This window comes from Mchenga conophoros, linkage group LG1 (assembly GCF_057382185.1).
Source record: "Mchenga conophoros isolate Kocher_MC1m ecotype Shallow Benthic linkage group LG1, M_conophoros_male_GT1.1, whole genome shotgun sequence".
In the NCBI taxonomy this organism is placed as follows: Eukaryota; Metazoa; Chordata; class Actinopteri; order Cichliformes; family Cichlidae; genus Mchenga; species Mchenga conophoros.
Genome location: NC_140526.1, coordinates 24,205,014 through 24,230,118, shown reverse-complemented (window position 1 = coordinate 24,230,118; position 25,105 = coordinate 24,205,014). Strand labels below are relative to the sequence as shown.

Sequence of the window (25,105 nt, the reverse complement as noted above, 5' to 3'; positions counted from 1 at the left end):
TGACTTTTTCCAAGCCAAAGTTCATACAGTTTGAATTGATAGTAAGTAAGTAAGTAAAATTTATTTATATAGCACATTTCACAGATAAAAATCACAAAGTGCTTTACAATAAGATCAGACATACAAGTTAAAATTAATTAAAAGCCCGTTTGTATAAAAATTGATAGAATCCTTCAAAACCTAACGGTCTTTTTATTGGGCAAATGTTAGTCTGCAAAATGATATAAAATATTCAGTTTATTTCATTTATTTATGTAACACTAAATCACAACAACAGTTGCCTCAAGGAACTTCCTTTTGTAAGGCGAAGACCCGACAATAATCCAGAGAAACCACAAAAATCACACAACACCCAAGTACTTGGCCACAGTGGGAAGGAAAAACTCCCTTTTAGCAGGAAGAAACCTCCAGCTAAACCAGGCTATAAAATAAAATATAGGTGCAAATATTAATGCACACAGAAGACCAATGAGAATTTTTTTTGTGCTTTAATTATTTAACTCGCCAGGTGTCACTTGCACACAGTTTGTGGAGACAGCAGGTGATGTCAGGAAATGTGGAAATCCTTTTTTTAGTAACAGTTTTCTCTAAAACGTTACTGCACCTCACAGTTATGAACACTGGATTTTTTAACACAGACTTCTTACTGTATTTTAATACTTGTCAGCTCAGTTATAACATTTCATGCTGCTGTGCTTTATTAATAAAACATGTCAAGTGCTCAGCAGTAAATTAGACTGAAGGACTGAATCCTGCTGTACCCTTGAGTCCTTGTTTCTTCTTTGTTTGTTTTTTTGGAGGCTTCAGAAACAGGTTGAAAGTGCAAACAAACACCTAAAAACAGTTCTATTACTTGACGTTTACTTGAAGTTTGTGCAAACGGCTGCATCAGGCATTGCCCAGAAATCCCCATTACTGTCCGTGTAAGCTGGTTTGTGGTGACTGAGACGAATGGCTTTCAGTTTAGTGTTTTACAAGCTCAGCAAGCCAGTGGCCAGTTTTGGCCTGCAGATGGAGGCTAATGCTGTCTTGGAGAAGATGACTCTTGTGTTAAAAATCTCTCACTGAATGCTTTTGATGGCTTTTTCACTGATTATTGCCAGAATATGTGTTCCACTTCTGTAAAGGCCAAAAATCATCCCATTCTGCTTCGACAAAGTGTATTCTCTTCTCTCTGTGTTCATGGGCTTTCTTTGTGTTTGACAGGAGCTGTTGGGTTGCCGCTGCCTGGTGTGGAAGTTCGGATTGTTATGAATAACACAATTAATACAACCATTGTGGAAGGCACTCACAAAGAGACTCAGGTAATCCATAAGTTCAATATATATAGGTGTCATCAGGTAAAATCATGTGAAAACAAAGGTTTAGCATCAGACTCAATGCAATCCTGTTCCTGTTGCTAATGAAATGCACTTGAATAACTGATGACCAACAAGTGTGAGACCCCAAGGTCAGACTGTATGACGGATAAAGAAAAAGTACATCTCAGACTTTGCAGGCCTGACTTAGCATGTTAAATGTTAAAGTTCATGTCAGTAATATTAGGAAAAGACTGAACAAGTGTCGTTTGCTTGGAAGGATTGCCAGGAGAAAGCCACTTTTCTTTAAAAAGAACATGGCGGCACAGCTTATGTTATATCCAAGAAAATAATAAGACTTCTGGGAAAATGTCCTTTGGATAAACAAAATCAGTGTAGATTTTTAATGATAGTATATAAAACGAACACAGTATATCAGGACTAACATCTCATACCAGCTGTTAAGCACGGTGATGTATTTATCCTGATTTCTTCCTTTCTTTCCATGTATATGCATCAGGTACGACCTGGTCTGGAGGGGAAAGAGGGGGAGCTTCTGGTTCGAGGGCCATCTGTTTTTAAAGAGTACTTTAACAAACCTCAGGAGACCAGAGAGTCTTTCACTGAGGATGGCTGGTTCAAGACAGGTACCAAACCCTCATCTTCCTCAGCAGTATGCATGCATAGCGAGTGCATTTCACTACCATTTATGGTTTGTACTGTCAGAGGGATTCACAGGAGATGAAAGATGTCATAAGATTTTTTCATCAGTGTTGCACACTGTACTTTCGGGGCACGATGACATGATTTTAAACACTTAAAAACCAGGAGTCCAATGCTGGAAGCACACACATAGTCACACATTCAGACAGTGTGTGTGTGTGCGCGCGCACATTTTGGGGAACTATGAGGGAGTGATAAATGGACTATGTGTGTTTTTGGTGCTGCAGGGCATTTTTCCTCCTAAGTGGTTGTGACTGCTCCAGGTCCTGAAGAACCAACTATTGCAATGTGTGTGTGTGTGTGTGTGTGTGTGTGTGTGTGTGTGGTAGCATAGAGGGAAGCTGTCATCAGAGGATGTTCCTCTCTCTAGCCCAGCACTTCTCCCCTTGTGCCCCCCCCCCAAACAGACCCATACTTTACCAGCGGGAGAGGCAGGCATTCGGTTAGTTTTGAGGGGGGGGCTGAGGAGTGCAGGAAGAAGGGCAGAAGCAATCAGAGCTTTGAATTGTCATGTAGACCACAGGAAATAAGAGGAGGAAGCAAAAGATTTGGGAAGGAGCTTGAAGTATTGAGCTTGGAGATGTGTTGGAGGGGGTTAGAAAGAGTCAGCTGCAAAGCTGACTCTGGGGACCAAGAAGGTAGCGATCGGGAGCTGCCGATGGTGGTGGAGGCGGGAGTGGGGAACAGCAAGGAAGGAGTGAGTGATGGAGAACGAAGCAGGGCAAGGCAGAGTGTGTTTAATTGGCTTTGCAGGCTGGAAGGACAGAGATCCAGAGCACAGCACGTTGCTGTCACACTCCATTACAGCCACTGGCCACATAATGAGAGCCTGTGCAATCAGCTCCCCACAGACCAGTCCCTCAAGCCACACACACACTGTGGACTACTCTGTTGGAAGCTATCAAACACCTTACCTGCCCTGCCTGTGTTCGCTGATGCCAGTTTCAACACACATGCAGCTTTTTTTCCTTCAAATTTCAAATTCAGATTTTCTTCAATTCTCCGGTGAATCGATGATTCAAACAGGAGCAACTGTGTCGGAAATTCACATTGTTTTGCTTTCTTTGTGTTTTAACTCAGCTCGAGAATAAACTCAAGTACATTTTAAAAAAAAAAAATCCAGATTTTACCAATCAGTGTGTTCACAGGTCTTAGGCAGTAGAGCAGGGCAATATGACCAAAATATTTATCATGATATGCATTTGAAAATTTGCAATAACGATATAACTGACGATATAATTGAGACTAGACAAAATACTTTAAAACTCCACAACTTTATTAATGCAAAAAAAAATAAATCAACCTATTTTCACTTAAACGAGCAGCTGTTTTTTATCTGCATTAAAGTTATATAAAAATTTAACAGCACAAATGCAAATTCCTTGCTGACAGTTTAACCAAAAGGCATTTCCAGTGGAAACTGGCTGACATATCCTCAGTATAACCATGTATAACATCCACAAAACTTAAAAAGAGGTTATACACACACACAATACAGTAATATTATGTTGAAGCACAGTACGTATCACTCCGCCAGGGTCCTGCCTACAGTAGTCGTAATGCTCCGACAATCCATCAAGCGGTTTGGCTTCGTAGCTTAGCAAAGTCGTACTAAAAAATTTGACAGATTTTCGAGCGCCGTGTACCACATAAAATCGTTTCGAGGTCAGTAAACACAACCAGAATTCATACATAAGGCACACGGGATTATAAGGGGCACTGTCGGTTTCAGAAAAATCAAAGGATTGATTTTAAGTGTGCCGTATTTTCCAGAAAACACGGTAATAACGACGGCCCGCTAGCATGCGCTACCAAAAATAGTGCCTTGTTGTGTATCTGACGGACGAAAGCTAAACCAGTTCCACACCACTGAAGTTGCAGCATTTTTACAAACCAATTCTGGTTCATCCGTTTCATTCAAAGATCCACTTTCGCCCTTCTCATTCTCCGTCACTGTCATGCTTTTTCGCCATGTGCGTATGAAAACAAAGGCACTGCGCATGTGCGTTTTACCCATATTCTATCGCGATATTTCATTTTCTTATCGTTGCCCAACATTATACCAGTATTACCGTGAACGGTACGATATGGCCCAGCCCTATTTGGCAGCCCTCCTGCATGCATGACAAATGCCTTTGAAGCATTTTGTGGTTCCAGAGCTGATTGAAATCTGCAATATTAAAACAAGTCAAACAATTAAAACATTATAGATTTGTGTTTATTACTGGGAATTAAATACTGGTAGGTTTATTATGAGCTTTAGATTGAAACAGGCTTGCCATTTTATCCTGGTGCCTGCTCGACTTAGGTGAATATTTATTGAATCGATATGAATCCCCTCATCAGTCATTAAGAGATGTGCATTTAAAATGTTGGACAGTAACATTTTGTCTGTTTACATCGAAATGATTGCTTCTTTTCTGTTCTTCTCTTTAGTACTGAGGAATTTATTTAACACACCAAAGTGACATAAAAACATAAACTTATAATAGTGTTACTCTGTCTTGTGTTTATTTGTTTTCTTTTGGAACATTTGAAATATCAATAATAGAAAACTTTGAAATGTGAATTTTTAGTAAGTAAAACTATATCCAAGATGTGGGTTTACTGAGCAGGTATGAGGTCATACACATGCAGGCAGGGAGAAGGGGGAAAGACAAAGTCCAAAAATTTGATGAAGACCTTGTGCACTTCATCTTCCTTCCCAGCTTCTTAACTCATTTCTCACACTGTCTCCTTTTTTACTCTTACACCTGCTCCACGTTTCACACAGCAACTTTTTTCTTTCACAGTTTCAATCTCACGCTCCATCTTTCGCTTGCTAACAGTGGGCTGATCTCTTGCGGTCTTCTGTATCTCACTTTTTCTATATGCTCTGGGATTTAACTGCCTGGTTGGGGGAAAAGGTGGCTGCTAACCGAAATTTCTTACCAAGATTTTCTTTATGGAGTTGGGCTGTAAAAACGTGGATGTACAAACTTTTAAAGTGGATTGCAAATGGCAAATTTTAGAAGACGCGATCTGAATAATCTGCTGCAGACAAAAACAGGAACAGAAATCCAGATGTTTTATTTCATCCTGTGAAATTTTCTTGCAAATGAAATGTGCACGCTACTTTTACACGTCCGGTGTGTGAAAGCCTTCATGCCTAAACTAATAAAAACTTGTAAAAAATTCAATATTTTTCAAACAAAAACGAAAATCCACTCTGGCAGCTAACTGAACCTGAACTGAAAATGTAATAAAAATGAATAAGAAAATAGAAAATGATAATAACTTTGCATTAGACGTCGTGTAGGTCGAAAGGCAATAGAGTTAATGTACAGTGTTTTGTTGGGTTCATTATTTTTAGATTAAATGTATCTCATTAGGAAGACTGTTAGGAAAAATACGCACACCAGCCCTCAATATTCATAATGAAAAAATGCACTTTTTAGATTAGCCACAATTGCTTTGTGCAAGAGGAGAAAATGTCTTTAAAAAAATTCTGTTTGAACTTTGCAAAAACAATGCTAACAGGGGAGACTGACAAAAGCAAAGAGAGATGGGAAAAGAAATGTGAAATCTGAGAAGCAGAGAACGAGTGGGAGTTTAGATCAATAGGTTCTCAGCTGGCCAAAGGTGTCTTCTCCAGAGTTAACAGGTGCTGTGTAGCGTGATTGACAGCTCGATAGGGAAGCTGTCACCTAAGCGTTCTCTCTTTCCACTCATCTTCACAAACATCTCTGAGCACATTGATCCCTTCTCACTTTTTTTTAGCCCTCCTTTTGTGCTCTACAATACAGTCTGTCTGCTGTCCAGAGCTAAAAAGAAAGCTCATCTTGACCCAGTAAGCCTGTAAGAGCGTTTGTTGTTCCATTTATTGTACACATATAGATACAGCAAGGCAATGGAAGCAGTGAGAAGAGAGACTGAAGGCGTTGCTTCAGATTTGCTCGTTAGTCGTTAGTTGATGCCAACAAACAAAACCCAGAACTCCTCCAAGAGTAATTTATGAATGCATAAATTAGTCAGAACTCATGGGAAGAAAGAGAAGCTTAAGCATTAGCTGTTTTTGAATTTTTTATTTCACTAATAAGAAGTTTGGCTGTGCTGCAGAGAGCAGTTGGGATAAAACTGAGCCTGGAATCTGACTATTAGCCCCAGAGAGGTTAAATTATTTAATTACATAACTGTGTGAAAGGTGTTTATTAGGGCAACTTTCATGAGCTCCCAGCAGCTTTTCAGAGATACAAAAACAGATTTTTGTATGAATCGTTTTAAACATTGTGACAGAAAACAAACACGCAAACTAGTCAGCTGCCATATCTAACCCAAGTAGTAAAATAAAAACATCAAATTAAAAAAAAATAACCTGTTGACTGAGCCCCTGGGCTGGATGAGATTTAGGTTTCTTCAGGCTCTGGATGCTGTGGGGCTGTCTTGGCTGACACACTGGAAAAGTGTGGCATGCCCACTCGGGGTTGGGGATGAGTTGATGCCTCAGTGGAAGAGCGTCATAGGGTCTTGTTGACAAGTGAGACATCCACGAAGCAAGAATTTAACTGACAGATTGGTGTGGCATCTGTAGTAACATGGGTGATGTACCAGCCTGCTGCGGTGATCTGGATACGAGCTCTGAGTAGTGACCAAAAGAACAAGACCGCAGATACAAACGGTGGAAAGGAATTTAATCTAAAAGGTGTCTGGGCTCTCCCTTATAGATTGGGTCAGGAGCTTTGTCATGCGGGAGGGACTCAGTGTAGCGCCTCCACAAAAGGAAAGGAGACAATTAAGGTGTCTCAGGTATCTGACTAGGATGCTTTGTAGGTGAGGTATTTCAGGCATATCCTGCTGGGAAGAAATCCCGGGGCAGTCCCAGGACATGCTGCAAAGATTGTATCTCTCAGCTGGCTTGGGAACACCTTGGTGTCCCCCTTAAAGACAGGCATGAAGAGATGAATGGTTGAATGAATAAATCAGTCTATTCTGTTATTGATATGTTTTAGTGACTTTGACCCACCATATAGCAAGCTGATCATTCAGTCCAGCACGTCTTTGTTTATTTCACTGTGATTTCTGAGGAGCTGAAACATTCAGTTTATCAAAGCTGTTTTTGTTCACAAGACTGGATTACTTGGAGATTTTCCAAGTCTGCCATCAGCAGGTTCCACTTTTTGCAGCAAAGATTTTCCACCTCAAAATTAGCAGCTGAAGAATAACTGCAGAAACATCGGGGGGGAGGGTTTGAGAGAGGCTGTCTTTCATGATGGTCCTGTTGTGTTACTGCCTCTCAATCCTTTCATGAAGTCTGGTCTTTCATTTGGCAACATTAATGCGAAATTGCTTGAAATATGGTTTTAATGTGAGGTAAATGGCTCTTTTAAAAGCTGCAAATGTGGTTAAAATATGAATTTGGACTTGGTTGGGGTTTTTTTGGCATCTACCATATTTGTATTATGATGCAGGGCTTCGTTTTTCAGAATCTCATTTCACCAAACATGAGTGTTAGGACACATTTGATTGAGTATGGGTGTGCGTGTGTGTTTGTGTGTGCTTGTGTGTGCTTGTGTGCAACCAAGAGAGATGTAACCTCAGCTTTAAAGGTGAGCTTTAGATCTGCGGGGGAAATTTTCAGCAGACAGACAAACAGGAGTGTGGCTCATATCCTGCAGAGCCTTCACTAGTCATTTGTGCATTGGTCTTTTGCTTCCAGCTGTTCTCTCCTCTTCCCTGCCTCCATCCCTCTCTGTGTTCCCAATGTCATATTTCACCCCAAGTTACATCGTGTCCTCCTAACTCCAATGTCAGTGCTCCCTACGGGATTCATCCAACGCCCCGCTCCCCGCAGCACTTCGATCAAACAGCCATCCGTGCAACTTTACAGCTGAGACGTCGACGCATGTTGGCCATTGTTTTATTAATACTAGTTGCAGGTAAATAAACACCATATCGTGTACAGGATGGGTTTTTTTCTGGGGTTTTTGGTAAACTGAAGATGCATAAAATATTTTTAAAGTTCCCTCCTGATTCTTTTTCTTACCTCGTTCACCTGTCTGTTCCAGGGAAAGGCAAAAAGGCAAGAGTTGGTATGAATCCAAAGTGGCAAAGGCAAAACTGTGTCTTGAATGAGACTAGATTTGTGTGACTCTGTGGAGTGTGGATGCTTGTAAACAGCGGTTAAATTTCCTTGATGAACGTGGCAGATCTGAGACAGACATCAATCCTCAGCTTCAGCCTGTTATCTTCTTTGAGAAAGGCAGTCCAGCCAGGAATATAATCAGTAACATTAACATAAAGCAATTCAAGCTCTTTTAATTGCATTATATTAAACAAATTAGATCACTCATCCAAGTGCAAAGTGCTTTCTTGTATGATATTAATTACTAAAAAAGGAGCTGTGACAAAAGTTAAGGATGATAAATAATGTCAGAGCTGAGATTTCGGTGCTTGGCTGTCTGTTATTTATCCTCATTAAGACTTCCATCTAGGCATTGGGGCTTTAATGTGGAACATTAATATTCATATATGCTAAGTGTTTACAGTCACTCTCTGAAGAGGCATGACACATTTAGACCTGTCTCATCTTGTGCAGATAAGGCTCTCCTCTCCACGGTGATGGAGGGTGCTTAGTTTTGACCCGCAGTGTGAGAGTTTAGGTTGTGCTGAATGGGTTGAAAGACCCTGACTCCACTTGTACCTTCCCGCAGAGGAGAAGCGTCTCCTCGTCAGGCTCATGTTCAGCACTTCAGCGATGCTCATGTAGAGGCATGTATAAACACTCTATGTCTGTCAAATAACAGCTCTACAAAAAAATGTCAGAAGGAAAAACACTTCTGAGTTTTGGAGTCTTTTTTTGAAATTTTATATCTGTTTTTTGTTTTGTTTGTTTTTTAAGTTTGCATCCGCCTACATTGGTGTATTCAGAAGATATACAGAGGATGGGACTATGCTGTAGATTGAAGGCACTCAATTAAAATTAATTAGGTGTAACACCTACAGAGCAGCCTGTCTAGTGGCTATTGGTGGCTGTAAATAGTGAAGATAGAAGGTCAAAGAGAGGGCAGCTAAAGACGTCACCTTTACAGCATGTGGAATTTTCAGCCATGAGGACATCGAGGTGAAATGTAAGTATTCTTATCACCTTAAACATCAGACTTGAATCTGAGTTCATATCACTTACAGCATTAACTATCCCAACGGTTCACTTCTATATTTTGCTTAAATCTGGAATTACTGCCAAGATTTCTTCAAGCTGATAGGAACAAAACCATAACTCAAATAACGAGTTGTTGCTGCCAAGGTATGAAGAAGAGCACCTCTGAACCTTAAAACAGAGCAGCAGAAAAACAGGAAACTAAGAGTACAATTTGCACAAAGAAACCAATAATTGGACAACAGAAGACTGGAAAAGATTTTCCTTTTTCTGATGAGTCTGTCTGCTTTGACATTCAGATGATAGGCTCGGCATTTGAGCGTCATTTAAATGCCACAGTGTGCCTGAGTATCGCTGCTGACCGTGTCCATCCATTTATGACTTGGATGTTCATATTTAACATGACTAAAGTTTTTAATGTTGAAGTCAGTATTATGTTTACAAGTAAGCCCCTATCAGCCAGAAGCTCAGGCTGTTTGAGAGTGTGAATGTCTATAAGATTTATTTATTTATTCCATACCCTTCCCAAGGTTCACGTTCTGTTGTTGTTGTGTTTTTATACTTTTTTTAAAGCATAAACTACAAGCCAGAATGGGCTCAAATGTGAATGTGAACACATTTTCATCTTATCACTGAAAGTGTACACTTTACAGGAAGTGAAATGCCAGCCACATCTCCAGGGTTGAGTGGGGCATGCACACAAACACAAGTGCATGGTACTTAGATCAAGGTCGCACTCAAACCACACTGAATTGCAAACACTTATTTCTGTGTGTTCCCGTAGCAGCAGAAATCTCTTATGGTGCTAGAAGGTGCTGGCAAGCTAAGAGATGACTTCTGTCACCTCTACAGAAACTGTTTTTGTGAAATTTTAGTTGTCTCTCTCTTTCATTCTTTCATTCCCCGGCACCTCTCGCAGTGAAGCTAGTGGCAGCAGACTGAACTGTTTCTGCAGTGTTGGCCTTTGTCATATGTCACACTCTGACCTTTTCTTTTGCACGTTTTTTGTCTTAGAAAAGTAACACGTCTAGACTTTGTCTGTGTGTCTTTGTGTCGTTCTGGATTGTTGTGTGGAAAAAATGGGCGTAATACAAGTGCATCATTTTTAAGGCACAGGCAGCATCGATGAGGGGGATTAATAATAATTTAGGACAAGTTTTAAAAATAGAAGAGACTGTTGAATCTTGTCACATTTCCTGATGTAAGGAAGATGAGTGTGGAGCCCCTTTTCTGCTTCCCTGTCATCACTGAGTGTTTGTTGAGTGGGTACTCTGCAAGAGAGGCAAACAGTTTGTTCGATGGGTTGAGACAACAACCCTGTGCAGGAGGGCCTTTCCTGTCCTTCCTGGACCAAAATTTAAGCTCCAGGCTGAGTAAACTGCATTAACTTCATTTTTAGTGAAACATAACTACATGTCCTCGTGAATGTGCCCTTTGTCTTTCTTGAACTATAACAACATACAAAAAATATTTAGCCACCTACAGCAGCTTTTATGGCATCCCAATCTACATTCATAGGCAAATTTGGATGTGACCCCCCTCCTCCTCTTCGATCTGTAACAGCTTCGCAATTCTGGGACACCATCCTGCTGGATTTTTTTGAAATTTTCACGATGGCCTGGCTTGCATTCGCCATTCTAGCCCCTTCCAAAGATGTTCGGTGCAGTTGCACAAGAGTCTGTGTGGGGCAGTAAAGTTCATCTTCACCACCACACTCATCCAACCATGCCTTTAAGGATTTTGCTTTGTGCACTGGGGCACACACTGTGTTCCAAATTCCAAATAACTCGGGAGTGACACCACTCCCAATTTAGCATGTTCCAGAAAAAAGAAGTAAAAGTAGGATTATATAATCCTATATAAAAATAGGATCATAATACTTGTTTCTTTTTATACTTTTAATTTAAAAACTGCTGCAGCACATTATGGATGGAGGCTGGTCAGTGCGCTGTTTATTGCTTATTTAGGCAGTCATAAATACACAACGCTGGCAGTGCAGATGAGCAGTTTTATAGTTTTATGACTGTTCAGTGCCGCCATCTTGGATTGTTAACTCGGGGTTGCTGGGTCTTTTCCGACTTTCCTGGTGGGAAATCCGAGTCGAAGGGTAATTCCAGATTTCAGCTCTGACTGAGAACTCAGAAATTCCAACTTCCAGCTTTTTTAGGAACACACCAACAGTCATACTGAGACAGAGAAGGGTAAACTGTTCTCATGAAGTTAGATACACAGAATTGTTTCGAATATCGTGGTAAGGCGTCAGGTAAGACCTGTTGGCGACCACAACAGAAAAATGTGAATTCCCTAACAGGTTTGTAAGTGGCAGCTCTGTGAGATCATTCATAAAGGTCTAAACAGATGTCAGTGAATCTCTGATTACTGCGGTTTATTAGTGAAACTGTGCTTTGAAACTGCTTTGTTCGGTAGCACATGATCACCTGCAGTTTGCATGGAAGATACCAACTGGTCTCAGTTTCATTACCACATCGTGCGTGGTAGTGAGAGTCTGAAAAGTGTGAGAATGCTTGCCTTCAAAGTGAAAGTTGCAGCTTTTGGCATGTGTTGGTTGTAGTGGTGAGGCACAACTTTTACTCTGAAGACAAAAACTTTCTCTGTTTTTGGTGTAATACCCACTTTGCAGCCAATCACCTGGGAACAGCGAGCAGTCTCCAGGAAACACTTGCCAGCCAATCTCAGATTACACATTTTTCCCTAGCAACTGCAGGCCTGTGTGACTGAACTAAGGGGCCCCGACCAACCCCAGCCTGTCCATACAGTGTATATCAGCTCTGTCAACTATATCATACCATCAAAAACATACACCAGCTTTTGTTTTAACTATACAGTTTCCCTTCATTTCTCCACTTTTTTTCCTACAGTTTGTTCAGTATAATATGTTTGGTTTTCCTGCGTCAAGGATATCACCGACAAAAGCTTATTTTTTATTCTGCAAAAATATCACAGCAAGAGTGAAAGCGATTCATTTTTGTTAAAATAAATGAGTCACCTTCCAAAAGCAATTTCTGCTTTACTGTAATCTTGGTTAAATAGTTGGAAATATTGCAGCTGCTCGTAGCTCACCTCTCCTCACGATGCTGTTTTTCTTGTTATTGGTTTGAAATAATTTGATGTTTTCTTTTCTGCTTCTGCGAACCCCTCTAATGTCATTTTCCTGGTTTTCTGAAAGACACTGTGGAAGTTTCCTCTGACCCTCCATCCTCAGTTAAATTCTTGATCTATTTTTATTTCTTTTTTTCACACTGTGTGCCTTCACTTTCTTTAATGCCTCAGAATGAGATGAAAGCCCAGTGCAATTAGGCTTCTTATCGTTTTAATTAGGAAAGCCATTCGGCCATATCTGCCTCAGACGCCATAACACATAATGGCGGAGAGTCTCTGATGCCTGAAGTAGTGATTGTGTGCGTGTGTGTGCGTACGCATGTGTTGTGTGTGAGTACATACAGTACGCATGTGTGTATATTTGTGTGTGTAAATGTACGTCCTAGTAACACAGTTCCCAACAATCCCGCTCCCGCCCTTCTTTCCTCTTTTATCAGTCTGTGTTCTCCAATCGCTATTCCCACTTGTGCGTCTCTCCAAACATGTTGTTCTATCCCTCGTTACTTCCTTCCCCTCAAAGAGACAAGGTCAAAGAGTCCTGTATAAGTACTTCAAACTCAATTCAACTATGTTGTCTGAGCATTCCTTTTCAAACCCTTTTGTCAGCGTTTGCTTCGTTAATGCAGCTTGACGCTACAGCTAGATGTACTGATTTTATTGTATGTTTTTATCTGTTTCAATTTGCGCGCACACACACGCCCACGCAAGATACACAAACAGTTTATCAGTGTGCACGTAAACTGCTCATTTCTCCATATCTGTTTGCATAAGATGAGAGAGCTACATGGCTGAAACCAAATCATTTTTTTCTTCTTCTTTTGCCCCTCATCTTAAAGAGGGGGAACTGTAACTACCCTGATAGTGGTGTTAACACCAAACCAGCTCCTCTGCTCGCCTCTCTACTTTCTCCCCCTCTCCCTCCATCCTCCCTTTCCTCCCTCCTGTTACCCTGGCCTATCAGTGCGGAGCAGTGGTCTGTGAAGAAATTCCCAATATCTAAATTTACACACTGTATCAATCTTGTTTAATAGACTGGAAAGCTTATAGCCGCCGTGGCAAGCCGGCAGAGAGGGCAGCGGTGATAAATTGTCGGTGTGCAGGCGACAGCCGCCCGTGATGTATAATGAAATATTTATGATTTATCCCAGCTAATAAACTGAAATGAAGTGCATGATGTATGGGAACAGATGGGCCCTCTATTGATGCTGAGGTGGAGAGGCAAGAGGGGGGAAGAGGAGACAGGAAGAGAGGTGGAGAGAAGGAAACAGAAGATGTGATGAGAGATGTTTGAGAGGTAGTTGGAAAAAAAATGAAGCATAAAAATAGAATTGAAAACGTAAGAAAACATAGTTTGTTTGTGTTTGTGTGGCACTGGAGCTGGAGAAGCTGAAAACATGGACGTATAGGTAAGACGGATGGAGGGATATGGGGTTAGCAGTACAGACTAAATGATGGAATAGAGGACAGGTGGAAGATGGCAGTAAAAACAGACCACCATCAAAATGTAATCCCTCTCCTACAATGCTGCGTGCTGATTCCAGGTGAGGCAGGTGCAGTTGCTTTCTTTTATTGACTCCATATTTTTCAGCTACAGTCTGCAAACACGCACAGCTTTACCTTAAATGTTCTTAACTGAGCAACACTGAGGTTTTTTGCAATGCTGAGGGGTGCTGTGTAAAGCTTACAAGTGCAACTATGTCCCTCAGAATTGTTCAGCATTTTGGGGAATAAACGTCCAACCATGCCTTTAAGGATTTTGCTTTGTGCACTTTTTTACTGAGAGTTAAACTGCTGACACAATTTTAATCAATATGAAGCTCCAGCCAGCAACCAGTTACTTTAACAGGAACAAAAGGAAAGGCTAACGTGTGATATCATGTGCAGTAACATCATATGTAATTTGTGTGGCATCTTAAGGATAGGTTTATACTAACTTGCAAGCTGTGTACACAGATGCTGTGGAGACTGAATGACTGGTGTCCAAGTTGTGTTTTTCCTAAGTCTCGGGTGCAGAGTACACCGGAAAGACACATGTGTAGCGGGTATATCGTAGTATATGCAAAAAAGCAATCACATGCAGGTTTTCAAGGCATGGCTGTATTACCTCTTTGTGATCAAATGTACCTGTAGATTCTTCCCTAACAACCTGTGGATGTTGGAGGGTTCGCTGACCAAGCCCTGTGTGACTGAGGCGTTTGAAATTGGTTTCACAACAACTGCCAGCAACCACTTGCCAACCAGATGGAAACTATAGTTTTTTTCCATACCAACCCTGGTAGTTGCCAAGGTGTTCCCAGCCAAGTGTGACTAGGACACTAAACACATGAAAAGTAAATTAAAGATTTCTATGGCCATCATAATAATGTCCTTATAGAGAATTCTTTTGGTCATAATAATTATGTAGTGAAAATCTGAGCTCATGACATCCTCAGGACAAAGTGCTAAATCTGTTTATAAGCACCTCTAAAACACACTAATGAATATGCTAATAGAAAAAATACGAATAAAATCAAGAGTGTAGCATTTTTACAGAGCATTTACTGAGAGGACTGTTTCTTGGCAGAAAGTAGAAAATTCCCAGAGTTTCTGTTTGCTTAGAAACTCCACAGGGGCAGTTTTGAAATTATGAGATATTCAAGTAGTCACGTCAGCCAGTAGTGTGTTTAATGGAGGGCTGAGTGTATACATGGGTCTTTGTGTCTTTGGTTTGGAAGAGCAAACCAAAGACAGACGAGGAAAAGAGGCCAGGAGCCCAAGGAGAGAGAGAAATAACCCAGATGGCAGTCCTGTATGCACTTTGCTCTCTGCTCAGCCCAGATCTTGCTGGTTCATGCAAACAAGCTTCCCAACTCCACCTACCAACTTCCTGGATAGAGGAAAAAAACCCAGCTGAGCATGATGATAACTGGAAGATGTGAAAAGTTGTCATAGTAAATGTGTGAAAAAGAGTCAGATTTTCTAACATCACAGCTGGCTTTAAGACGTAAAGGTTCACTTTGCATATTTGAACAGTCCCTGACCTTCGCTGACCTTTTAACCTATTCATCCAACCTTAACTGCTATGCATCACTTCATCACAGTGTCTCACACACTTGCGTCCACTCTCTGTTTCAGCTGTGGACAGCCCCAATGTAATTCTGCTAAAGAATATATTCCTGATCCTTATTTTCAGGCTTCCTCTCCTTCCCTCCTCCGTCCATTTTTCTCTCCCTAATCTCTCCCCACTGATCCATACTGACCCATTTCCCCAGCTCGTCATACACGAGCGCAGCTGCGCCCCTCATCCCACATACTGTACTCGCCTTCCCCCACACCTGTCCCCCAGAAACTTATGCATGAGTGTGCGTGGGTCTGTGGAGGATGTATGTCTGGAGGATGGGGCAACTTAAACACTCATCCATCCACTGTTATCTGACTTTGTGTCTCAAACACACACGCTCTCTTACACACAGATACAAGTTTACATACCCTACATTCCCTATTCTTAGCTATAAAAAATATTACTTAATTTTTTTAATTGAGTTCATTATCAGCCTTGTTTTTAGGTATTGTATTGTAATTGGGCTTAATAACTTCTTGTTATAAAAATGGTGTTCCAGAAAATTATGACTGTATTTTTCCCTGTGTTTCCCTTACATCACATTGTCTTTCTTGTATGGGCCTGTCTGTATTCTAGGAGACACCGCTGTGTATAAAGACGGCGTATATTGGATCATGGGTCGCACCAGTGTCGACATCATCAAGAGTGGTGGCTACAAGATCAGCGCACTCGATGTGGAGCGTCACCTTCTGGCTCATCCAGACATCACGGGTAAGTGGAATGAAGTAATGTCACCGCTGTAAGACACATGTAATTAAAGCCCTGAACCAGCACCTCAACCATTTGATCACTGTTAATATCCAGCAGTTATGTGCTGAAGGTAACTCATCAAAAATGAGTTTGGTGTCCTTTTGCTGTAGAGAAAGACAAAAATAAAGGAGTAGCTGAATTTTACCTGCAGCTTGTCTGATTTTTTGTCATATTTAACCTTGTAGATGTTGCTGTGATTGGAGCCCCAGATGCCACGTGGGGTCAAAAAGTCACTGCTGTAGTGCAGCTGAAGAGGGGCAAGAGCATGACTTTGCCAGAATTGAAGACCTGGGCAAGGTACTGTGACTTTCAGCTGAATAACCTTTGCTTTGTGCACTGTTTTTGGAGCTTTCTAATTAATTATGTCTCTTATTATGCACATACCAACTGGTGTTGTGGTTTATTCACCTAGCAAGTGAGCAAGCTCCGGTGAGGAGATACTGACACCTTTGAGCTTGAGTCAAGAAGGCATCCGGTTTAAAAAGTCGGCCAAATCAAACATGTTAGGCAGACAAAAGTAAGCATTATGTGCATAAAATCCATCCACTCTCTTACCCACTTATTCAATTCAGGTCACGGGGGGGGGGACTGGAGCCTATCTCAGCTGTCACAGGGTGAACGTCACTGTGTGTATACCTGCTTTTATTTTGATATCCAGCAAATACATTGCTGTTGACAGGCTAAATATAGGGATATTTTCCACATTTTTGCATGAACCTGTACTATTCTATCAGGCTATGCTGATATTAACATCCACACTGCGTGAAAATGCATGCTGTATTTTCTTTCAGGCAAATATGTGAACTGTCAGAAAAGTTTAAGGTGGCTCTGCTTTTGCAGGAATGGACTCTGTTCACCAGATAAACACGTCCAAGTGGAAGCAGACTTTATTAAAACAGGGACTTTGCATTGTGAATGATATTGTAACACAAAGACACTGCAGTATTACAGAGAGAACCCCAGTCATATGAGAAAAAACATGGATTTATTGCTTTAAACTGGTGTTTCAACTGGTGTTGGACTTTAAACAGCAAAGCTTTGATTTTTCTTCAAGCAAAGTGTTGCTTTTGAAAAAACAGAGATGTAACACCACTAGCCACTGGACCACCTGCCACCTTTAAAAGTGCTTTGCAGCCCAGGGGGACTCCAAGCTCATACCACCAGTGGAGATTGTGACCTGAATAACTTACAACTAATCCATCATCCTGAATCCACAAAAACAAACTCCAAAAAGAGCATCGTATCCCATTATTATTACAGGACCATGTTTTTGTTAAGTCTTCTTAAGCTGATTTAAAAGGACAATCTTCACAGCTCTTTGTCAGTTCTGCTCAGTGCTGGGGAAACTACTTTGAAGGCATAGCTTTGCAATTAACCTATTACTTCATACTAGAAGTAATTGATCTAAAATAAAACTACCCACTGAATAAATCTAGTTTTATAAAGCTGCTTTGAAGAAATAGTTCAAATAAAAAATATATAAAATATAAAACAAAAAGTAACATTGTAGCAATAAAATCCTCCTAATCAGGCCTTCTCAGCTGAGGTAGTCAGTGTTATGCATTTGTGTGGCAGTAAAGGTAAAAAATCCTTCATTTAAATAGAGAAAAGAATTGAGCTGCTTGAATCACTCCTAAACTAAAAAAAGAAGAACGGTTAGCATGTTAAATGTTAACGTTCATGACAGTACAATTAGGAGCAAACTCAACAAGTATGGCACTGAGTCAACCATGAAAGTCTGCTAGAGTCAAATGTGAGGCCATCTGTCTGACAGCTTGGCAACAGGACAGGGATCCGGGCTCAGCAGCAAATCTGCAACAGAATGACTGAAAAGATCAAAGAAAGCATTGCAATGGTCCAACGTCTATGCTTCGCCCTGGTTTAAATACTGGGGTGGGAACTTAAGAGAGCTGTGCATGAATGAACGCTCACTGACCTCAATAAACTGAAGCAGCATTGTAAAGATGAGGGCTATGAGTTCTCCCACAATAATGTGAGAGGCTGATAAATTCATACAGAAAACCATTGCTTCAGGTTATTGCACTTTGTTTTTGCTAAATAAATAAAGACATGGTGTAATATGTCATGTTTTGTTCTTCATCTGACATTGTCATTGCCTAATTTCAGGACCTGGAAAGGGCTGGATTTTTTTTCGTTATGTCTTGACTTGTAAGCCTTTAGAACTGAAAGCTAAACTACTAGTTCAATTTTATGTAGTTTAGTGGACCAAATGGAGGCACCTAATTCAGACTGTGTGGGTCTCTGAGCAGCACACACATCCCCAGTGACTGGGCTTCAAGTCCCCAGATCAATAGCAAAGGATGTGAGAGAAAGAAAGGCCATAAATGGACTAATGAGGGAGATGAAAAAGAAGAAGAAGATGTGGGGGAAGCAAACAAATGATTATTACAGAGGACTTTGTCCTGCTACCTAACAGTTTGTTTTTTTTCACCTCGCTTCCTAAATGTCAGCTGAGTTTATTTTGTCTGCTAGAGACGGTTACTGGTGACATTCACCCTCCACATTGCAGTGACACAAACAGTCTTTTTTTTTAACTCCTCCAGTCTGTTTTCATAAAAAATCTGCTCTCACTCTCTTTTACACCCTTTTCTTCACTTTCCAACCATCTGTTTTTGTCCTCCACACTTTCTACAACCCACCAGTGTCATTTATTTACATCACTGAATTCTTGTAGAGCGCAGTGTGTGTGTGAGTGTGTGTACTGCTGTGAGCTCCATATGGTGTATGGATGTTAGATCCCACTGCTATCGCCTGCTGGTCCAGTATGGTAGATTACAACTACTGCCTGTGACTCAGGTTAACACACACACACACACACACACACATACACACACACTCAGTGTTTGCAGCCAGGGGTCCTCCCAGGAGACAGACAGTTCCAGCACACAGCCCTCTGCTGAGGCCTGGGTGTAGGGGAGAGTGAGAAAGAGATAAAATGAGACATAAACAAGTAGATGGATGCTCACTCTTCAGTGCCCTGGCTTCAGCTGTCAGTCTGAATCTCTGTCTCACCCTCACTGCCTCACACCGCCTCGAACGCTCAGGCTTGTGCGCGCGCACCCGTGCACGCAGACACACAGGAACACATTGCCCTGGAGAAATCGGCGACACAAGCACGCAAGCCCCCGTTACAGAGACGTGTACGTATGCGTATATATTCACACTTCACTCACTCAGTCAGAAACACGCGGACATCTGCTGAAAGGAGTGTTTGATGGCGGTCATATCAGTCATTATGCTCGCACACACGCACAACTGGATTGCACACCAAAGCACGCGCACGTCCGCACAAACAAACAAACTAGGTTAGAAGATAATAAAAAAAGCTCCGGGCTTCAAGACTTGACGTAACAACCAGGCATTCAAAACGGAAAAAAATAAAACACTTTTAATTATCACAGCCTTCTGTTTTCCCTTTTTATTATTTGTTTATTTTTATTTTTTTATTTCATCTTGCAGTGATTATATTGTTTTTGTACGAAGGGGGATTGTCTGTGTCTGGAAGGCGAATTGGGGATATTAAGGGAGAAGAACAGCAGAGTGTATGAACGTATGAAGGACGTTTCCTTATCTCGACTACTCCGCCACAGGGCTAGCCTTTGTTTTGCAGTTGTTTGCTGTTTTTTCTTTTTTCTTTTTTTGTTGTTGTTGTTGTTGCGTATTTGTGTGTGCATCCATATTAACAGTGGTGTTTATTGCAGGGAGCACATGGCACCCTACACCATACCTACAGGCCTGGTGGTGGTAGAGGAGATGCCGAGGAATCAGATGGGCAAGGTCAACAAGAAGGACCTCCTGCGACTATTCTTTTCATGACTGGAAAAGTTGCATGACAACATACAGGTGCCTGGATAAAGAACTGCAGGTGTACATCAGCAGAGAGAAACACGGCTGTTTCTCTGCACACAGGTAGACAGAGAGGAGGCAGAAAAGTAGATGAAGACATCATGGAACATCGTGGAAGCTAACATTTGAGGAAACTTATTCACAACTATAAATACACTATAAATATAATTTATATGTAAAATGTAATACACAGCGGAGGGCACATCATAATCAAAGGTTTTGCGACTGTGTGCAATGAACTTGTGACCTCGTGACCTTGAACAGGTATGTAACCACTTGCGATCAGCTGCCATCTTCAAAACAACATTGGTGCATCAAGACTGATAAAATGGCAAATAAAAAGGAGACAGCCAGTTTCACAGTTTGCGAGTGAATGGGGTCAAGTTGGCAAATAAATGCAAAAATCAGATGTATCAGGAAAAATGGTAAATACATTGCTGTCTTCAAACACAGAAAGCCAGATCACAGAAATTCACATTAACTTCTTACGTTCAGTCCAAGCAGAACCTCGCAGGTTTGAAACAGAAATTCCTCCACAAAGTAGTTGTTGCTACGGTGATTTAACTATGTAACCAGAATACAGCCAGCTCGCAACCAGGCGACTCAAGTCCCCAGTACAAAGAGTTTGTGCCCATTGGTGGAAACTGATGCAGATTGATTGCAATACGTTTTCACCCTGTTATTAATTATTTGCCAATCTCTCTGAGAGTGAGTGTAGTCAGTCTATGATTGCTGGGAGACAGGTTTCCTCCCATTAGGAGGTCGCCTGTGGAGTCACATTGCAATCTGTAACTAACTAAATGCAAGTAGTTGCAGTGAGCAAGTAGTACCATCGTTCAGTCACTGGGCAAACATGTTTACTGTCTACCACTTTTTACTCTTCTGTGACATTGGAAAACTGTGGAAATCATCAGTCTGATATTTGTTTAGGGCAGTATTGAACAGAACCTCTGCAAGGAGACACAGTGTTAGTGACACAAAATTAGCCATATTAGCTTCAAAAAGGTGTGGTATAAACAGTGTTTCTGTACATGTTTGCTGTTTTCCAGGTCATGACTTAGGTCCAAAAGATTTGATTCAAACTTGAGGGAACTTCTTGTCTTCAGGAATCAAAAAGAAGACCCTTTGTCTTCTACTGAAGTACTTATCATATAAAAAAACCAAACACTTCCATTGTGAGTGTGCTTTCAAATTATGCTACTTTCCCACAATGAAAGGTTCGTAGAGGACCTTTTTAGAGCTAAAAAAAAAAGGGAATCGGTTGCAAATGTTTGTGGCAGCTCTTGGAAAACAAAAAATAAATATGAAATTTCAAACACTTTGTGAAGTGTTTTGCACCCAGCGAAACTGAGGGGTCCGCTCTTCAATCTGCATTAATGAGAGGGGAACAGCTAGCTGTGGTGTGCATGGATCGTGATGACCAGGATTTTCAAATGCTCCACTAAAAAAATGCTCAAACCCAGAAGCAGCGTTTGGTAAATGTGCTCTTATTGAAATATTCTGATGTTTGATTAGTGAAAATGGTGTGATCAGAGAATGCACAATGACAGCTTTTTGTGGTAGAGTGGTGTAACCAGAATCAAGGATCATGGTTAATTAAACCTGCACTAAACAAAATGAAATCCGGTGCGGTGGTAAATCAGGAGAAAGACGATGAACACTGTTGGGTTGATTTAGTTTTGTAAACACACTGATGCACTTGGAATAACAGTTTTCATATGAAAATTAAAAAGTTTTGGAAATTTTTAATTAAAAAGTGTTTTGGAAGTTTTTTTCCCCCCAAAGAGTGTTACACTGTGTCTGTGCAGCTGTGGCTATGCAGGTGCAATGAGAGCCTGAAGGCGGATTCTCTAGCAAGGCACAACACCACAGCTGGATGCCCCGCACTCCATCTGACTAACCCTCTCGCTCCGCTCGCTCTTCTCACCTCTCATCGGTTCTCATCTCCATTCCTACAATGTCTAACCTCTTCTGTATTCATCACGAGTTACGACAAATTGCAGTGGTACCAGGACCGACTCGACTGTGAGACTCTTCTCGGATGAACCCTGGCGTGCCGCCAGAGTGTGCAGAGAGCGTGTGAAGAGATGTAAGTAAAGCCAGGGAAAGAAGACAAAAATACGATGCAGGACTGTCACAGTGATTGGATTTCTAACAACAGCTGTGAAAATGAGGGTGAAAGAAATTAATATGCAAAAAATAAAGTCAGCAAAGGGCATGAAGTAAGTGATACGGCCGGGGCAATAAGCAACGAGGAGAATAAGCCAAGGCGATACGGTTGAGATAAACAGTCATGGTGAAGAGTCAGAGGACTGAAGATAGAAAGAAATACAAGTGCAGCCCCCAGCTGATACAACCACCTGTCCACACACAGAAACACACGCACACACGCACTCGTCCGCCCACAGTCACCAGAGACCTGATTAAGAGAGCAGAGCTATCGATCTGTGGGCTGGCAGGCTAGGATGGATGAGCAGGCAGGGCTGCAAGAGCACCAGAGGACAGCTTCAGTGCCCCCAAATCCCCACGCCACCCCACCCAACCACCCACGCCAGAGCCGGGAGTCAGCTGGGGCCACGGGCAAGAAGACTGGGGCTGCCACACGGAGGCTGCAGCGAAGCAGCAGAGGGTCAAATTCAAACTGAAGAGCGCGTGTGGTGTGAAGTAATCAGTGCACCGTACTGTGTGTATTCAGGCGAGCACCAAGGACAGGTCTCGGTGCTCACCTGGTGCACACACGGGAGGGGCCAGGGAAGGTGGTGGCTATTCCCTGGACTCAACTTGATGGAGTACTCGTGCCCTTGAACTGTCTCTACCTCCCCTTTTTGCCTCTCTCTCTCACACACACAAACACGCACGCACTCGCCCATGTTTGCCAGAGCGTGGTGGAAGAGGTTGTCTGCAGATGGCTGCTTATTGGGCCCCAGGGTCCTGGAGGGTGGGTTATGGGGGACACCAATGAGACCGTTTGTGTATTTGAGATACAAACAGTGTTTGTGGCAAAGGTGATGGTACAAAGAAGCTAACACAGAGTTCATGTTATGCTGATTGTACCCTTTTTTTTCACAGTTTGACTTTTTTATGTAAACTTATCTGCATATTTAGCTTCCTTTTCCTATTAATATGAACTTTTCTTATTGCATCAGGTACGCTAATCAAATGCCAAATGATTGAATCACTGCGTCATTTTCTGTGCTTGCCTTTCAGAAACCTATCCCAGCATGGGTCTCGTTGATGGCAGACAGTGTTAGCTTCACTTCAGGGTGGATGGAGACCTTTAAGCAATCAGCTGTGTCTTCTAAACCAAATCAAAAAACATAATCATGTATATTGAGACTTTCAAATTAAAAGTGACAAAGCTTTTCTTTTTCCAGAATTAAAGCCATACTATGCTATAGCAGGTCAACATCAACTGCTCTCCATCATCTCACCTTTTAAGAGGGAATTAAACTGTTTTCATTCATAGAGGTGCTAAGTTAGTTTTTATCAAAACAGAGTGCAGCTCCAGCACATCACTGCTGATTTACTCCACTGTAATTTGTTAGAAACAGCAGATCTGCCTTCATCTCACCCTATCTTGAGCGTCGTCCTCCGTCACACCAACTCTCTGCATGTCCTGCTTCACAGCATCCACAAACCCTTTGGTCTTCTCTTCTACCAGCAATATATTGTCCAATATATCCACTATCCCTTATTTACACATGTCCAAACCATCTCAGCCTTACCTCTCAAACTTTGTCCCTCTGATGTATTCATTTCTAGTCTTGCCAATCTTGTCCACTTGTTATGAAAGTCTTAACATCTTCAACTCTGCCACCTCCAGTCTTTTTGTTATTTAAGTCACGATCTCTAGACATTTCCTTTCCTTGGTTTCAACGTAACTTTATTCTTTCATGAGTTATTTACACTTATAAAATGTGTTCAATGTGCTGCCCATTGTGTTGGATTGTCAATGCAACCCTCTTCTCCCACTCTTCACACACTGATAGCAACACCGCAGGAGAAATGCCAGCACAGGCATCCAGTATCCGTAGTTTCAGGTGCTGCACATCTCGTATCTTCACACCATAGACAATTGCCTTCAGATGACCCCAAAGATAAAAGTCTAAGGGGGTCAGATCGGGAGACCTTGGGGGCCATTCAACTGGCCCACGACGACCAATCCACTTTCCAGGAAACTGTTCATCTAGGAATGCTCGGACCTGGCACCCATAATGTGGTGGTGCACCATCTTGAGGGAACGTGCCAACTTCAGTGCATAAAGAGGGAAACACATCATCATGTAGCAATTTCAAATATCCAGTGGCCTTGATGTTTCCATTGATGAAGAATGGACCCACTATCGTTGTACCCCATATACCACACCAAACCATCACTTTTGTTGTTCCAACAGTCTTGGAGGGATCCATCCAATGTGGGTTAGTGTCAGACCATTAGCGGTGGTTTTGTTTGTGTCACATGGCCCTCTTCCTATTGAAAAAACAAAAGTTGTATCCAAGATGGCCGACTTCTAAATGGCCACCATGGTCATCACCCATCTTGAGGAGTTTGCCCCCTCACATATACTAACAGGACTTTAATATCACCAACCATTCCCATGTTATTACGGTGTATCCATATAAATGGCCCACCCTGTACTATAATAAATATATATATATTAGGGCTGGGCGATATATCGAGTTTTTTAAAAATATCGATATATTTTCATACGAGATATAAGATGTGACAATATCGTTTATATCGATATAGTCTATGTTACGTTATAATTATACTTGTGGAGCCGCAGGTTTGCCTCTCTTTCGTCCACTTTTGTCTCTACGCAACGTTACTCGGCCTCGCCTCTCCTTCACTGAACACAACTCCGCCTCCCCCATAGCTTCACCTGCAGGCAATGACAAGATGAAAGCGGAAAATCTCCGTTAGCGAGTTACCGTGCGTGGGGCTGGACGGCGTCAACGTGTTAGCGAGCTAACCGCGCTAACGAGCTAACCGCGCTAACGACATGCAGCCAGGAGGGGCTGCACGGCCTAAAATCCTTTCATTTTCTCAAAAATCGACAGTGCGCCTTATGTATGAATTCTGGTTGTGCTTACTGACCGCGAACCGATTTTA

At 41.7% G+C, this 25,105-nt stretch overlaps 1 protein-coding gene across 3 annotated transcripts in view; it reads left to right on the top strand.

Moving 5' to 3' along the window:
* acsf3 (acyl-CoA synthetase family member 3) overlaps positions 1–21,736 on the top strand; it is a 36,106-nt gene extending 14,370 nt beyond the window's left edge. For all 3 annotated transcript variants that reach the window (XM_085271138.1, XM_085271146.1, XM_085271153.1), the window contains exons 6-10: positions 1,207–1,304; positions 1,819–1,945; positions 15,953–16,087; positions 16,312–16,423; positions 19,849–21,736. In XM_085271138.1, the coding sequence (XP_085127264.1) occupies positions 1,207–1,304; positions 1,819–1,945; positions 15,953–16,087; positions 16,312–16,423; positions 19,849–19,963 (587 nt within the window). In that variant the 3' untranslated portion in view covers positions 19,964–21,736. The remainder of the gene's footprint in view (positions 1–1,206; positions 1,305–1,818; positions 1,946–15,952; positions 16,088–16,311; positions 16,424–19,848) is intronic.
* The last annotated feature ends 3,369 nt before the right edge of the window (positions 21,737–25,105 follow it).